At 40.4% G+C, this 16,244-nt stretch overlaps 1 protein-coding gene across 4 annotated transcripts in view; it reads right to left on the bottom strand.

The window, feature by feature from the left end:
* Positions 1-1,770: 1,770 nt before the first annotated feature.
* OTUD4 (OTU deubiquitinase 4) overlaps positions 1,771-16,244 on the bottom strand; it is a 35,318-nt gene continuing 20,844 nt past the window's right edge. The window contains exons 14-23 of one of the 4 annotated variants that reach the window (XM_054823048.1): positions 15,968-16,148; positions 13,767-13,932; positions 12,360-12,480; positions 10,286-10,341; positions 9,577-9,735; positions 8,874-9,012; positions 7,738-7,817; positions 7,548-7,662; positions 6,776-6,816; positions 1,771-4,495 (exon numbers count right to left, since the gene is read on the bottom strand). In XM_054823048.1, the coding sequence (XP_054679023.1) occupies positions 3,257-4,495; positions 6,776-6,816; positions 7,548-7,662; positions 7,738-7,817; positions 8,874-9,012; positions 9,577-9,735; positions 10,286-10,341; positions 12,360-12,480; positions 13,767-13,932; positions 15,968-16,148 (2,297 nt within the window). In that variant the 3' untranslated portion in view covers positions 1,771-3,256. Of the gene's footprint in view, positions 4,496-6,775; positions 6,817-7,547; positions 7,818-8,873; positions 9,013-9,576; positions 9,736-10,285; positions 10,342-12,359; positions 12,481-13,766; positions 13,933-15,967; positions 16,149-16,244 lie in introns of all 4 variants that reach the window. The other 3 variants (XM_054823046.1, XM_054823049.1, XM_054823047.1) reach the window with 3 other exon arrangements.

The following is a 16,244-nucleotide window of genomic DNA, read 5'->3' as shown; positions in this document are numbered from 1 at the left end:
TCCTTTCAGATCTTCTCTAACTTAAACCTGCACATTGAAGAAATGTTCATGCCTGGTTTTTCCAGTTGCTTTGTCTACAAACTGAGCAGTATACTGTAGGAAGTAGGTTTTTGAGTAATAAAGCCATCTGTTTCACAAAGGATTGATACCTTGTCAGCAAACTCCTCCTCCTGTACTGTGATAAGAGACACCCAGAGCAGAACAGAACACTTACCTTAAAGCTTGTAACAAATCGATCATCTGTACGCAGCTTTGTTAAGGATTCAGGAGGGCATGGCAGCTCATCTCGGCACAGGGTCTACTTTCGATGTAGGGATTTTCAAAAATAACCAACCAGAGTGTGGTTTCAGTTTACGTGCACACAGCAAAGCACTTTGTTTCTAAGGGCTCTCACAGCACCCTAACTAAAGGGGCATTTACAAAACCAGATCGGACGTTTCAACAACAGGTAAGAGATCCCTTGTGCTGATGATCTGAGGAGAAAACCAGCACGGTTCACTGCAGATAGCTAGCTAGTGAGCTTGCTTAATAAGCCATCCTGTTTCTGTGGAGGGTTCACTTAATGCAGTAGTACTGCTTTGTAACATGCTGTCATAGTACTCTCTTTACTTTATGATAAGATCATCTCAGTTTTTAGAAGCTCATTACAATCAAGCATCATTTAGTAGATTAAATATCCTACAAAACTTACTATTTTCAGGGACACATATTCATTACGTCCAGCAACAAAGCTGTGGTTTATAGAAAGGTAACCAGATCACTTAGGTAGGGAAAGTGAGGTTACTAGCAGGTGTGAGAATCCTGACCAACTCCTTCCTGTAATTCCTCACACAAACCATCTTTCCATAGAAGATTTAACTTTTTACAAGATTAAGATGCAATTAGTACTTCGGCCTAAAGTGAAAGCTTTGATCCTTACTATAGACAAAAATGAAGAGAAATAAATGGGTTGTTAAAAAGTTTCCAGATAAAGGTTCTTCAGCGAGATCAAGGGAAAAGTGCTTATGTTGGAGGGTTCCTACACAAGTGTTACAGAAGTAAGTAAGTTTCACAGACATGTGAAAATAACTTTCAGTTATGTATCTGTAAGGAACAGTATATCATCCATGCAACAGTTGTCTGTTCTGCCTTCACCGGCATGTGAAAAATGTTGAGAAATGAAAGAAAATGTGGCTTTGTTCTTTATTTACATCTTTCCCTCATAAATTAGAGACAAAGGCAGTGGTTTGTCTTTTTTTAGTCATTAATTGCATTACTTTATAACCTTGGCAGTATTGGGTGTTACACAGACTCTACCTAGAAATCCATCTGCGTTATGCCAACAGGGGTACTCCATGAAAAGGTACAGGTAACAAACATGGCCTTACAGCACCACCACCACTATCTGAAAGTCATAGCTCAAGTCCTGCAGATAAGTAGAAAGCCCTTTGGACTGGAGTTCGGCATTTTCTGCCCCAATTGGGACAAGGTAAAGATTTAGCAAATGTATCTCAGTTCATCATATGCTGAATGTTACATAGAGTCCCCTACTAACCAGTGGGATCCTGCAGTCTACGACACCTTGCGCCCCAGGCAAAGGGTTTGGCCAATCAACCCACCAGTCTCTCAGCAAAACCAGAGGAAACCATATTTAATCAACAGTGAAAGTGGAGAAAACGTTACATCTGCCCATTGCAGTCCTTAACCTGGGCCAGAGCAGCGAGGCAGGGCATAGGCCCGGCTTAAATATGTCAATTGTTAAAAGTAAATTCTAAAAGCAGAGGCCTACCGTACATTTCATGTCATGGCAACAGTTTCAAGGATGTAAATATAATTTAGAAAGAAAGTGAAAAGACAACCGTTTATTTTAAGTAGGGTTTTTATACATGGCATGCAACTGAAAAGAAATTCTTCATCACATAACTATCAAGTTTCCTGATCAAGGGTGTACAATCTCGGACATGAATGAAAGGGTACCATCACCTACACTAGTATGTACAGAGATATAAAAATATACACAACAGTTAATTTTACAGAGCAACAGAGCTGAGTGAATACTGTGCGCACTGCACTCTCCGCATTTGGACAGCTGAACATCCAAACTGCAAAGGCAACAGGAACACTGCAGAGATCATTGTCGGGGTCAGAAGAAACAGCATCAGAACTCTGACACAGTGTAAAAAATATAAGGCAGAAGCCACTTTCTTCTGAACTGTAGGGAAGAGCAGAGCACACCGAGACTCTCCATCTTGCTTTTAAAAGTAGTTCCAGCAATGAGTTGTACATGCAAAACATAAATTTGCATCAACAGTGCAACAACAAAAGAATACTGAACAGTAGCTCAATCGTACAAACTTAAAAAAACGTAACATGTACTTTATGCATCTCTCCTCACAAAATATCTAGGATTTGTCAGTGCATTAGTGTTAAAGTGGCATTAAAAAAATTTCTGCTATTATAACAGATGCAGAATTATTTTGGAAATGCATAGCATCTACATTTTTATTGTCTTTGTAATTATTTAGTTGGCATAGGCACCATTCTAGTCACACCAGCATTAAGAATTCTTTCTTGGTGGAAACAGCCATTCTCATCAATTCATACACAGCTATTCTTGACTGCTTGTCTTGATTTTGATTTCAACAAATAAATGCTTTTTAAAATTCAAAAATATACCCTATGAATATTAAAAGAACTATATACAACATACCTAAGACACAGGGTTAGCTGGCTGCCATACGTGTAACACACTGAAGAGAAACATTCAAGTTTGACAGATTTTTTTTTTTTTTTTTTTTTTTTTTGAGATGAAAGGCCTTTGGGTTGGAAGCATATCAAAGACAACAGTGCAGTAGGCTGAGAATTCCTTTAGCTCAGTTCAGAACTAAGGCATTGTATGATAAAATATACATTTATATTTGGTGCAATGTTACCATCAATTTTAGAATCTAGATCACGTCAAATGCTATAATTTGTCACTCTAGTAAACATATGTATCCATCTATCGCAAACTCAAACCTTTGTGGGGAAAAAAAAAAAAATATCAAACACTAAACCTATATTTTTTTTTTTCTAATTTGACATTGAGGAAAAAATGCTAAGCCAAACAAACTCTATAATCCCCAGAAAACCATACGGTAGGAGTTCACGTCCTCCTAGTCTTTACTCGCCAAAAGTTAAAGATACCCTTGAACTTCACTAAAAAGAAAGATTAAGATTTTAAACTGCTACTTCAAATTACTTTTTGCATTTTAAAATTTTCAATTATCCATCCATTCTATGCTTGATGCCCCCTCTGATTATCTCCCAGTGTTGCCCTTCTCCTGTCATTCCTGTATGGCCTCCCTCGGAAGTTTCGCTGATACTGGTAGCTGTCATCTCTGGTTCTGCCGGGTGCTCCTTTCCAGGCTTCCTCGCTTCTTTGCAATGGGTATCCTCCCCTACCGGAATAACCCCACTCAGGTCTCGGCCTTCTGCCTCCTCCGTAAGTCTGGTTATAAAATTGCTTGGATCTACCACTTCTCAGCATATCGGAAACTTCACTCTCATCTTCAGAGCTCTCTTCCCTTGTTCTCTGTGCCCTGCTTTCTGTCTGCAGATTGCCAGCACCCTTGGAATCTCTACCTTTATCAGTCTTCTCCTTACGACTGGAAATGCTATTTTTGAGTTCATTTTTTGGCGGTTCTGCCAACAGCGGCGGAGTGTTGTGCACCGCTGTCTGCCTCTCACTCCCCTGTACTTGTGGAGAACGATGTTGCTGCCCGGCTGGTTTTTGCTTAGCAGGAGAAGCCGAAGGACAAGTTGGCTCCAACTGAGGTGCCCTACCTGAAGTTTCTTTCGGGGCACTGCATTCACCAGCCACGGGGAATGATATGGTGTTCGAGCCACTGCTGCTGCTGTTAGTCTTCTGAAGCGGTTCTGTACAGTTTACTACAGGAGCCGGAGGGCTGCACTCTTTAGCCACGTACACGTTTGCAGAGGTGCCAGCTGTTGCCTCTTTGTCCTCAGGTGACATGACTACATTAGGTCTTGCTACTGAATTTTCAATGAAACCCTGAACCGGGTACCCATACCAAAAGTGAGGAAAGAAAGGAGGTGCTATTGGAACAGCTCCTAGGAAGTGATTGTGTCCAAAGGGCGGCTGCGGGAACATATTTTTCCCTCTCAGAGACTCCTCATAGTTTGCATGAAGAGCTTGCACTGGGTTCTCTGATTCTACACAGACCTGTCCTTGACTTTCCGACACCTGAGCTGTAGGTATAATCAGAGGCAGTGATGGAGACCTACTATCAACCTGTGGCATTTGACCATTGGATCTGACCTCACTCTGAACAGGAAAGTGCCTGTTTGTTCGTGCAGTTTCGGTTTCATTCTGAGTCGGCGGAGCCTCCTGGAACCAGGGGTTGTGCGGATAGACAGGAAGGGACACATTTGGGTACATTCTACAAGCAGCTAAATAGGCCTGGTGCAGGGGGTACAAGTAAGAATGGGGTGCCCACATGGGACAACTGTATGCCTGCAAGACAAGGGAAGGGGAAAAAAAAAGGGAGAAAAGTGTTTGGTCTTTTGAATGTTCAGACAGACATAACAGCACACAGATCATTTACCATTTTGAAACAGTTAATTACAGGAACTAAAAGTTATTTTTTATTTACACTGACTACCCTCAATTCTAAAGAATATCTAGGGCTCCAGGATGACGTCCTAATTTTTTTGTTTTCTTTCTAAATGCAGTTGAAATGGGCAGTTATGACCAGTAAGAAACCTTGGTAACATCATTTCTATATAGCTAAGTTAAACACATGATACTATGAAGTCAAGCTTTAGCTATGCATTTAAAGACACACATTTCAATTTTGTTTTCCAGAATCACAATTATTAATGAGCCATTTGCCCTACTAGCTCACTTTTCAAAATTCTAAGGGCTAACAATCAAAGCAACAAGAAGTCTTACCACACATACATTTTCCCTAAAAAAAACCCAAACAAGCAGACAAAAAACCAGACGACAACAGGCTACACGAAGACCCGAAGTTAGATCATTGCCCCAAGGACAATTTGTAAAGACCAAAACCCATATATATTCACACAACCCAGAGATCAGCTTTCTCAGATGCCCCTTCATAAAGTAGGAGGATAGGTTTCATTAGAATATACAACACACTTTCCAGGTACTGGTGGGAGTCACACAACGGACACGTACCATTTCCAGCAACGACCATTTCTGTGCCTGAGTGAACTCAAGCTACGTTCACAATACTGAAGTCATCCACCTCAGGCGGCAACCCCTTCCCTTTCCTCTACTTCCATGTTAATTAACTGCCACATAGTGGCTTACAGTTACATTGCTCAGAGTTAGAATTTATAAACGCAAGCTTTGTGTTTGTACCATGGTACATAGCAACTGGCCCGAGAGCAACATTGTAGGATGTTTTTACAATACAATGTGCCAAATATACCTATTTCAGGCCATACAGAACACCAGGCAAGGCTGCTGGAGGCCTGTCTAGGAAAACATTGGAGTAGGTAAAGGGCAGAGCCCAAAACGTGGCTTGATCTTATCTGTACCATCTGCAGCAGTCCCCAGAGCAAACGACCCCAGGAAGCCTACTCAGACCTCCTCTCAACGGGAACTAGTGGGTTCACTCTGACCAAGCAGCTGGGAGGGTCTGGGTAACAGCCCAGCAGGATCTGGGACAGGTTAATGCAGAAAGCAGTTCCCAGGTCTACCACCATAGTGTTTGGTCACCAGCTGAGGAGCGCAACTACTAGAACATGGTACTTTGACCAGCAGATGGTGCTGAAGCATCAAAATGACAGACTATCTCCTAAATAATACACGTACCAGTAAGGAGAGTCCCAAATACATGTAGGCTTATGAAACAAAAGCTGTTTAAATATATTGCAGTGACATTTGCTAATGACTTACAGGTTTTCTATTAAGCAAAAAGACTTCTATTAAGCACACAGTTATCAAATCTAAATTTACTTTGTAAGTTGTGCTGAATATTACCTCTTTCCATGCAGAGACACCAAAGAAAATCATTACTTATGGCCAAAGTCACATGGAATAAGCCTAAGAGTTCTCAGCACCTTTTCCAAAGTAGTTTGCCTGACAGAAGGAGTAAGAGAAGCTAAAAAAAGGAACATTCTCTCCCTTCTGCAGATAAAAAAAAAGCAAACTAGTCCTTACCAAGAAATGGAAAATGTTGCCTTTTGGGATGAGCCTCTTCCCCAACCACACACACAAATTTACACCACATATACACATCAACCACTAATTATAATTACTTAGAAGGTTAAAAGTAAAATATTGTTGTCCTTAACCTGAGCAGAAAGGACAGACATGCCCGTTACTTAAGGGAGTGTCCACAGGGAAAGAAACGCTAGGTATTTGTACTGCAACGGCTTTGCCAGTACACAGACACGGTCCAAGTTCAAGGGGCTTTTCTCTTTTACTATACACTGCTTCCGAAAGAATGCATCTTCAAACTCTCAATGGTTTACCTCTGAATTTGTAAAGCACAATCTGTTGACTGTGTAGCCACAGTTGGAAGCCAATAGTTCTCCCTATCACTGTTGAGATATAATTTATTTCTGTTGACTTGAACAGCAATGTGGACCACTGTTGGGATCCTCGTTAACAGCAGACAAAATAAGAAAGTATTTCAAATTTAAAGATGAACTTGAAGTGCACAGCTACAGCAACCAAACTTCTGTGCTCTAAGTAGTACCAAGTACAAGCAAATTTTATGGTATAACAAACACAGAAACGTAAGTAAGTTTAAAAAGTTACCTTCACACCAAGATTGAAGAAAAATCTAAGAATATTCTTATCTAGGAAAAAAACAAAAAAAAACAACAGAAAAAGATCTATGAAGACCCAAAATATTACACTTCATCTGATCCAAAAATTAGTCCTTGCACAAAGAAGCAATTCAGTGGAGAAACACTGGTAGTAAGTTGCTGCTCACATGTCTGTCTGATTTGGGGTGGGTTTTTTTGCCATAGTAAAATATCTAGAACATGACTGCAGTTTAAATTTCAGTTTTAACAGTTTGTGGAACTAAACTTCTAGTTTTTAAACAAACAGTTCAGTAAACAACCACCACTGTGCAAACATGGTAGGTTCTTTACGGGCATATTCCATATTTGTACTATGCCAAAACCTGCATTTTCCCAGACCAGTAAGGAAATGCTCAACAACTTCCAAGCTTTTGATTACAAGAGAAAACCTGTTACTGTAAAAAGAAGCAGTTCTCCAAAGAAAATCCTTTACATTCACAAAACCTCAAGTTATGGTGGGTCGAGCTACGAACCACAAAATGATCATATCAGATTTCCAGGTGTAACCACTTAAAATAATCACAATGTTAGCAACGCAAACTAAAGAGTTACAACTCTACTCAATATTCCCTCCCACACCTTAAATCATGGAATGACAACAATTAGATCTTTTGACACAAACTAACGACAGGACCAAAGAATTGCTCTTTATCTACATTTTAAGAAAACAAAACCTATCTGGAAAAACGGTATAAAATCCAGACCTCTTCCTAGCTTCTCACCTTTAGGTAAGTCTTCCCCAGTATTGCACAGGGAGTAAGAGGGTGCAATGGCTCTTTCTCCCTTTTCACTAAAAGGGAATCCAGGGTATAATGGATCCTGATAAGGATTCAGAGTCTGAGGCAAAGGCATTAAAGGCTGGTTAACTGCTTGTAGCGACACAGGAACTCCAGCAACTGGAGCAGATGTTACCTGAGCCTGTGATACAATAGAGTCAGGTCCCGTTGCTGGGGCTGGCATCAATGAAGAAGCAGGTATTTGGGCTGGAATACCTATGGGGAAAAAGAAATATATATATATATATTATCTCAACTCTATACAATCACAAAAGAAAATGACAGCAGGGAAGCAAGTTTCAAAAGACAGAAGAAAAAAAAGAAAAAAATGGTATTCAGGAAGACATAGGAGGAAATTCTTGAGTAGGGAAGTTACAAACAAAAAGAAGATTCAATACAGAGAACAGTTTTCAGAAAGAGTGAAACAGTTAAGCTTTCCAGAAATAGCTAAACTCTCCCCATATTTATTTTTAAAATTATGAATACCAGAAGAAAACAGGAAGGGGAAAAAAGGGGGAGGGACCTGAAACATATATGTGAATCTCCACAGTTCTCATTCTGACTAGTCATTTACAGTCAACTCTGAATCTCAGCTCAGATTAACTGGGCTACGCGTCTTCTGTCACAGATGTGACCAAGTATGACAGGGCTGTTACCATATCACGTGAACATAGCATGCTGATTTGAAAGCTAGTTCTTGTACAGAAACACAACAGTGGGAGAGAAAATACAGCACCTGATCTAGCGAGCAATACTGAATCTAAGCTAATTCCACGTATCAGAAGATACGCACAGCACAGAAAAACCTTTATACTGGCTTTGCAGCTTAGGTCCAAATGGATCTCATCAGTTCCAGACATGCCAGACCCAAGCTGAGTCCTTAGTGAAACAAGGAGCTTATTCCATGGGACAAAGAACACAAATGTATCAAGCTTCAACATGCTGACAGTGTGTTCCTTAAGCAGATCCTCAAAATAAGCCCCCTCAAAACTCAATGCTATCCCACTCAGGAGAAAACCAGAGTTGAGTATGCATCATCCCTCTTCCACCTTCAGGTAGGGAATAAAGCAAACTATACAGATGGGCAATCAAAAACCTACTAGAACTCTCACTAGCTTCCAGCAGGGAGAAACTATATTCCTATAAATGACTGTCTTTGGAACGGGAAGTTATATGAAACAGTGTCTCCTGGAGGCATCTTCAATTTAGCACAACAGTAAAAGTACTTTTCAGGGTTAGTAGTTTCTGATTTATGTTAACGTTTCTTCAAACCTGCTGGTCCATAGGTTGTTGGCTCACTTGGCCAAGCTGGCACAATGGCTGGTACAGAAGGCACTGTTGGAGGTAAATGCACCTCAGAAAAGACTGGTGAGGATGTCGGAGTCATGCTTGGTAAGCATTCTGACACGTTCTGTAAAAACAAAGAGATCACATGAAATTATTCTAAATCACCATTGTTGGTGACCCCTAATGTGTCTGACTTCTACCAAAAAAGGCTTGATGACTTACTATTAACCAGACCACCACCATAGCTAAATATTTACTAGTAACATATCAGGCTGTATTCATAAGAGAGATCTGAGATACATTACATCACTGTGTGAAAAACTGCACTGAGCTCTACCCAGAAGGTGCCTGAACCACAGAGAGCCATTAGTGGTATAACCACCTCCACAAGCATTAAATTTTGTCTCTCCCATCCAAAAAAAGCCACCTCACAAACGATTACTGATAACCTTGGAAAAACCTGAAAAAGCAAAGCTGAAGAATTTAAAGTGAAAAGCATGGTTGTCTTAGCAGAAAGACATGAAATAACCCCTGTCTCAGAAGGATATACTTTTACTTTTCTATCAAGGGTTGTCCTTTTAACATTCTTTACGTTGCACATTACAGATTCCTAACTATAAATATGACATTTTAGCACTATCACCATAGAAATGACTACGTAATTGAAAGCCAGTGTTATAATACATACGTGGCTGTGATGAAGCTCCCCTTTGTCTGAAGTGTCCTGACTGGAAAACTTTGAAATCAAACAAACATTCCTTACTTGCTCAGCAAGAATGGGAGAATCTGTTTTCACTTGTTCCAAGGGAGATGAAGCTTTTGGATAATTCTCATCTTGACTATTCTTCTAAAGCAAAGTTAGAAACAAAAGACACAGCTAGTCTAATGGTAAGATTTACTTTTCAGAGAGGCATTCAAAAATATTAAACCACACTACATATAAAGTGGACTAAGCACCCAATCACTATTATACTAGTGGAACATTTTGCTCATTGAAAGGACAGCAAAGGTTAAAAGGCAACAAGAGGCCACAAATCTTCACTGAGCTTCAGAGATCATGGTCTGTTAGCTCAGCAGCTATTAGTAAACATCAAATCTTCTGTGGTCCCATTATACTGAAAAGTACAGACTGTACTAAGCAATTACAAATCCAGATTCGTAAGCGCTCTCGATAGCCCAGATTTGAGAACTCAGATTGCAGAGTAAGACTATAAGGACGGGTTACAGGGGCTGAGGAAAGCTGACAGCAATACAAGCCTCCAACCTTAGAAATATTTTACTAAAAGCTGTAAAGCAGCAGCAGCAATCACAGCTCTAAAGGCAACTATTGCTCTCCTAATCATGTATCAGAGAAGCAGTAACATTAAAAAAAAATTTGGTCTTTTCTTTAAGATTACCTCCGATGAATTTGGCTCAAGCTTCTGACTTAAGTGGATCTGCCTGGAATTTGACTCTGTAACACCAAGACATAACCTAGTAAATGAACCATTACACCACTTATGGCTATCACAACTTAAGCCAGTTAAAAGTTTGTCTTTCCAAACTTAAACCTTCAAAACAAAACCTGCCTCAGCACATATTACTTCAGACAACTTAAGCTTCAATTTTTATCAAAGCATTCTAAAATAAACAGTTAGGGCAGTAACAGAGCAACTACTTCAACCTGGGTTTTCAAAGCTCTACAGAAGTTCTTTACTGATGTTTGTTAACCATTTTGGTGATGCTTGAGGGAAGCAGGAAAGAAATGTAGCTGTCTCTTTAAACACATATCATTCATCCTAAATCCCTCCTAGTGAAAAAGAAATAAGTTGGTACTTTGATTAAAGTGAAAATGTTTTCATCTGCATTTCCATATTCAAGTGTTAAGGTAACAGAAGCTTAAAGTCTTGTCTACTTCCCACTAAAAGATAGATCAATTTAGAAGGTTTCAATGGTTCAAGAAATCTAGATGGTTTTCAGACTGATGCAGAAAGTTTAATTTCTTGAGCACCAGCAAACACTTGGTGGGGGAGAAAGTGTTGAAAACAATCATGGCATAATCTTCATATAATAAGATCTGTACAAGTTCTTCACATTCTAGCTTATGTTCAAATCTGGTTACCACTGCTTGTCAATCAAATTCATGCACATAAGTTTAATAGTAGCCGCTAAATAGATATGTACTTTTAAAAAGTTTAGTATATGCACCATCACAACTAGGCAATGTAAATTAAAACAATATTGATTATGAGAATTACTGCCAATTCCCCAAACACCAATAGGAATCTCAAAATACTCAGAATGAAGTAGTTTATTCCCATAGGATTTTTAACCTAGTTTCAGAAGAGGCAACGCAAGCCAGAGCATCACCAAACCCAGGGAAAGGTGCACACGCCACGCACTTCAGCAAAATCTATCATGACACTATAGTAAAGGGCTTTCTCTACATCGACATTCTTTTTGGCATTGCTGATGAAACAAGTTTTCAAAGAAAATAAGTTTTCAGATGTTTGGGGAATGAAAAATAGGTAACATCAGTCCTTGTGAGACTATTGAAGAAGGCATTACATATTGTAAGAGGGACTAAGTGTACCGTAAATATACATCAGAAATGCCTCTGCTGTCACCAGAGATAAGGGAAGGGAAAAAAAATTAAAAAAAAAAAAAAAACAACAGAGGGAAGGAACAACTTTTAAGAGGAAGCTAAAGAGTGTGATTTTATTTAGTCGGGGAAAAAAAAAAAAAGTGGAAGAAGCCAAGACCAAATCTGGTTATGGCAAAGCTGACAGGACAAAAAATAAAAATAATTAAAAAAATTATTGGTTGCATTTAGTGAAGATTTACTACCTCCTCACAGCTACAGCCTTCATCTATTAATGCTACATTGCACTTTCTCACAGAAGATGCAAAGCTTAAGAGCCAATGAAGAGAAGCTAAAGAGTGTTAGAACAAATTGAAAACCTAAACAACCTTTCACTATGTGACAGCTCTTTCTACTGTAAATGGGGTGTGTGGTGTGTTCAACTCTTCTGTATAACCATCTTCTCCCCTCTTTCTGTACCATTGTATGCTAATTCTTAACCATGCCATATTGAATACTTTCACCTGCTTTTCTCTCAGCTGACTCCAGTAAGCACTCTTAATACTCCTCCCACTGGCACTTTATGCCACACTCACTAGAATTTCAACAGGATCTAATTTAGGGTAGCTCTGATAGTCTTTTCATTTCTCTCATTCCTCTTCCCATTTACTACAAAAATCCAGCAAGGAGCTTGCTCTTTCAGCCACATTCACAACGCAGGAAAACTTGTACTTTCTTCCCCAACTACACCTTTGCTACCTTAAGCCTAGCTTAGTTTGGCACTATTACTTATGACAATTTTCCCCTCATTGCCCAAACAGATGCCCCATCTTGAATCAATTCTGAGACTGGTAATAAAACCAACCAACCAACCAACCAACAAGCTTTGATCTAAAAACATTTATTTTTACCTTTATCCTTCTGCTCTTCCACCTCTGCTGTCCACTTGCTGTTTCTTCTCTCATTATTTGAGAACTTTTTCTGGTTTAAATTATCCACAGTCTGTGTAGCAGCCTGACAGACTGACTGATTCTAAAGAAGTTTACAAAAGCAGAAATATGAATTTATATAAGAAGTCCAATGACACTTTTGCCATCATCTGACAGATTCATCCACTCTTTCATTCATTGCTAAATTTTGCAAAGTGTCCTTTGAAAGCATTCATGTCATTAGTTCACATGAAACAAAATCTGCTTCACATAAGACAATATCCGCTTTAAAAATCACACCCTGCTTCTGCAGGTGAGCAAGTACAGCATACTGTTATCCACAACTCAAATAGAGCAACCTCTGTCCATTAGGTTTCAGTCTTAGTCTACTCTTTGCAGCGCAGAAGAGCTGTATGTTTCTTCTCGATTAAACCAATATAAGTAATTACTGCTAAAGAATTAAAAGATATTGGGCAGGAAGTCACTTCCACAAAACAAGAGCTTTAAGGCCCATCTTTCACCTACTCATTCTTCCCAGCCTAGGTCTTGTTTCTGTTTGCCCTAGGATTTAAATCCAGAAAACCCCACACATCTCTAGAATAAACCTATGTAGACAAGCAGCTCCTTACCCATAGGATCTGCTCACTCCCTGGATGTAATGAGACTCCAATTCACTTTCTTTAAAAATTGCATCGATAGAATAATCTCTCAAAATCTAATGGTTACATTCTTCCCTCAGACAGACAAGTCTGAAACCAGCTCAGCTCCACAACAGAAAAAGAGCAAGTCTGAGAAAGAATCTGCATTACTTATGACACCAGGCAAGTTCTCACACCAGTACGTTCTCAGGCTAAAAAGAAAAGTCACTTATAAATAAAACAAGCTTTACGTAAACCAAATCAGAAACAATCACCCAGTCAGCTCTGATATGAATTCAGGCACCACAGTGCGATTTTACTGAGCTGTTTCTCAGCTAAATTAAACTATACTTCAGATCAAGTTCTGTCCTCATCTCGCAGTTTGATCCCAACATACAAGAAAAATACGTCATCTGAGTAACTGTAGGGGAGTGCAAAGCCTTCCGAAGACAGGAGGAACATGAACAAAGAAGCCTACAACTTCTGAAGCTCGTCTACCATATTTACATGTCTAAGGAGCTGCGTATGGTGGACATTAATTATTCCCAGGGGAAACTATGTATGTGTCTTATCTTGAATACATAAAACATTGTAGATTCACATATTTCTATGAAGAAAGTGAGCATGAAGAAAATATCCTTAACTTTTGAATTGTATCGTAATGCAAGGACAGCAAAGCAACAATTGCTAATTAAAGATTCATGGACAAGTATAAAAAATGCACTATTAATTACAATGAAAAAAAGCATACATTGGAAAGAGCAGGAAAAGCTTGTTCATCCCTCTGCTGGATCTCATAAAGCGAACGAGATTCTTCTATAGCCTGTTTCTCCCTGCGTTCCTCTGGAGACAGGCCAAAGTAGTTACAATCTCTGCTGCTATGGTTTAGATCCTCAGTTCTCTCCCGGTCTGGTTTTCTGTAAAGGAAAAAATGAAATGGGACCACTTTGACACAGAAATTCAATTATCACCAGAATCAAACACAATTCAAACTCATGGTTTAGAAGCAAGAAAGAAGATAATTATATAGCCCTGCTTATGTGATTCCACATATACCAGATCCCTTTCTGCCCACTGCAAGTTACCCGTATGCATAAAATTTAAGGAAGGGAAAGAATGGATTTTGTTCGCTATTTATTCAGTTCAATGCAATTTTTAAAGACTTTGTAACAAATGGTAATTGCTAGATGATAGTTAAAATACAAATCTCTACATCAAGTGATCTAATCCATTTCTGTGCCAAATGAGAACTGAACACCCCTCCACGTGCTACCTATGAACACACAAGAGAAAACTGGGGAAGATTTCTGTAAACAGAAAAACAAAAGGCAAAATGCATTATAATTTTCAATGTCTGAAGCATCACTACACAAAATTAACATCACTGTTTCAGCTTTCTGAATTACTTAACTTTTTAGGATACTCATGTATTAAAGGGGAAAGAAAAATGCCCTTAAAATGTCGCATGTGGCAGACCTCAAAGACACCCCAGCCCCCTTTATTCCGCAAGGAGTTACAATACAGAAGAGTGACAGAATAGACCATGAAGAGTTTGGGTTTGTATCCAAGTACAGAATAGTCTTTTAGACAGGACAGAAAAAAGAGTGGCAATGATGAAAACAAACTCTGCTGCAACAGCACAAGGAATCAAAAAATCACGATGGCAGCAATTTTGACAAAGGTTTTAAAAAAAAAAAAAACCCCAAACAAAACTGTGTTGGGTTTGCGTGGCAGGGTTTTGGTAGCAGGGGGGCTACAGGGGTGGCTTCTGTGAGAAGCTGCTAGAAGCTCCCCCTGTGTCTGATAGGGCCAATGCCAGCCGGCTCCAAGATGGACCCGCCGCTGGCCAAGGCCAAGCCAATCAGCACCTCTGTGATAACATATTTAAGAAGTAGAAAAACACTTAGAGGGAGAGAGCTTTTGCAGCAGGAGAGAGGAGCGAGAAGATGTAAGAAACTCTGCAGACACCAAGGTCAGTGCAGATGGAGGGGGAGGAGGTGCTCCAGGCGCTGGAGCAGAGATCCCCCTGCAACCCGTGGTGAAGGCCATGGTGAAGCAGACTGTCCCCCTGCAGCCCATGGAGGAAGGATGAGGGGGTGTAGAGATTCCACCTGCAGCCCGTGGAGGACCCCACGCCGGAGCAGGTGGAGGCACCTGAAGGAGGCTGCGGCCCGTGGGAAGCCCACGCTGGAGCAAGTTCCTGGCCGGACCGGTGGACCCGTGAAGAGGGGAGCCCACGCCAGGGCAGGTTTGCTGGCAGGACTTGTGACCCCGTGGGGGACCCCACGCTGGAGCAGTTTGCTCCTGAAGGTCTGCACCCTGTGAGAGGGACTCCATGCTGGAGCAGGGGAACAATGAGAGGAGTCCTCCCCCTGAGGATGAAGAAGCGGCAGAAACACCATGAGATGAACTGACCGTAACCCCCACTCCCCATCCCCCTGTGCCGCTGAGGGGGGGGAAGGTTGAAGCTGGGAGTGAAGTTGAGCCCGGGAAGATGGGAGGGGTGGGGGGAGGTGTTTTAAGAGTTTATTTTATTTCTCGTTCCTCTACTCTGTTTTGCCTAGTAATAAATTAGATGAATTCCCTCTCTAAGTTCGGTCTGTTTTGCTCGTGACAACAATTAGTGAGTGATCTCTCCCTGTCCTTATCTCGACCTACAAGCATTTCGTTATGCCTTTTCTCCCCTGTTTAGTGAATGAGGGGAGTGAGAGAGCGGCTCTGGTGGGCACCTGGCCTCCAGCCAGGGTCAACCCACCACAAAAACCCAAACAAAAAAAAACACCACGCAATTATCTTTCCTGTCCTTGTATGTATTCCTAAGGACTTGGAACGCTTCTTACGAATTCAATGGCAACATATTTCAAAAGAGCGTGTTGGAAGCATCCGGAGCAGGCACCCAGGCTCCAAGAAGCTCAGACAGAGTTCAAGATAAGATATTATTTGTAGTTTTACCTTATAGTTTGGGAAGGATTCCTGCCTGGAGCTTTTTGCTCAGTTGAGGTCTGATGAGGCTGGGGTCCAGAACATAAGAACTGATGCTGCCTGGTTCCCACAGTATGCTGAAGTCGAGGAGGTAGTGCTGACTGGGGTTTTATTGACTTGCTCTGATTCTTTGGCCCTCTGCAATCTGCATCTGTGATAAAGACGTGAAAACAGATTTACTTATTTTTTTAATAATTTTGTTAAGTTCTTTGGGACAAAACATCTGACAATAAAGATTCTGCCACAC

The sequence above is a fragment of the Grus americana genome, chromosome 4 (assembly GCF_028858705.1).
Source record: "Grus americana isolate bGruAme1 chromosome 4, bGruAme1.mat, whole genome shotgun sequence".
In the NCBI taxonomy this organism is placed as follows: domain Eukaryota; kingdom Metazoa; phylum Chordata; class Aves; order Gruiformes; family Gruidae; genus Grus; species Grus americana.
Note: the sequence above shows the minus strand (reverse complement) of the source record. Positions and strands in the feature narration are given on the sequence as shown.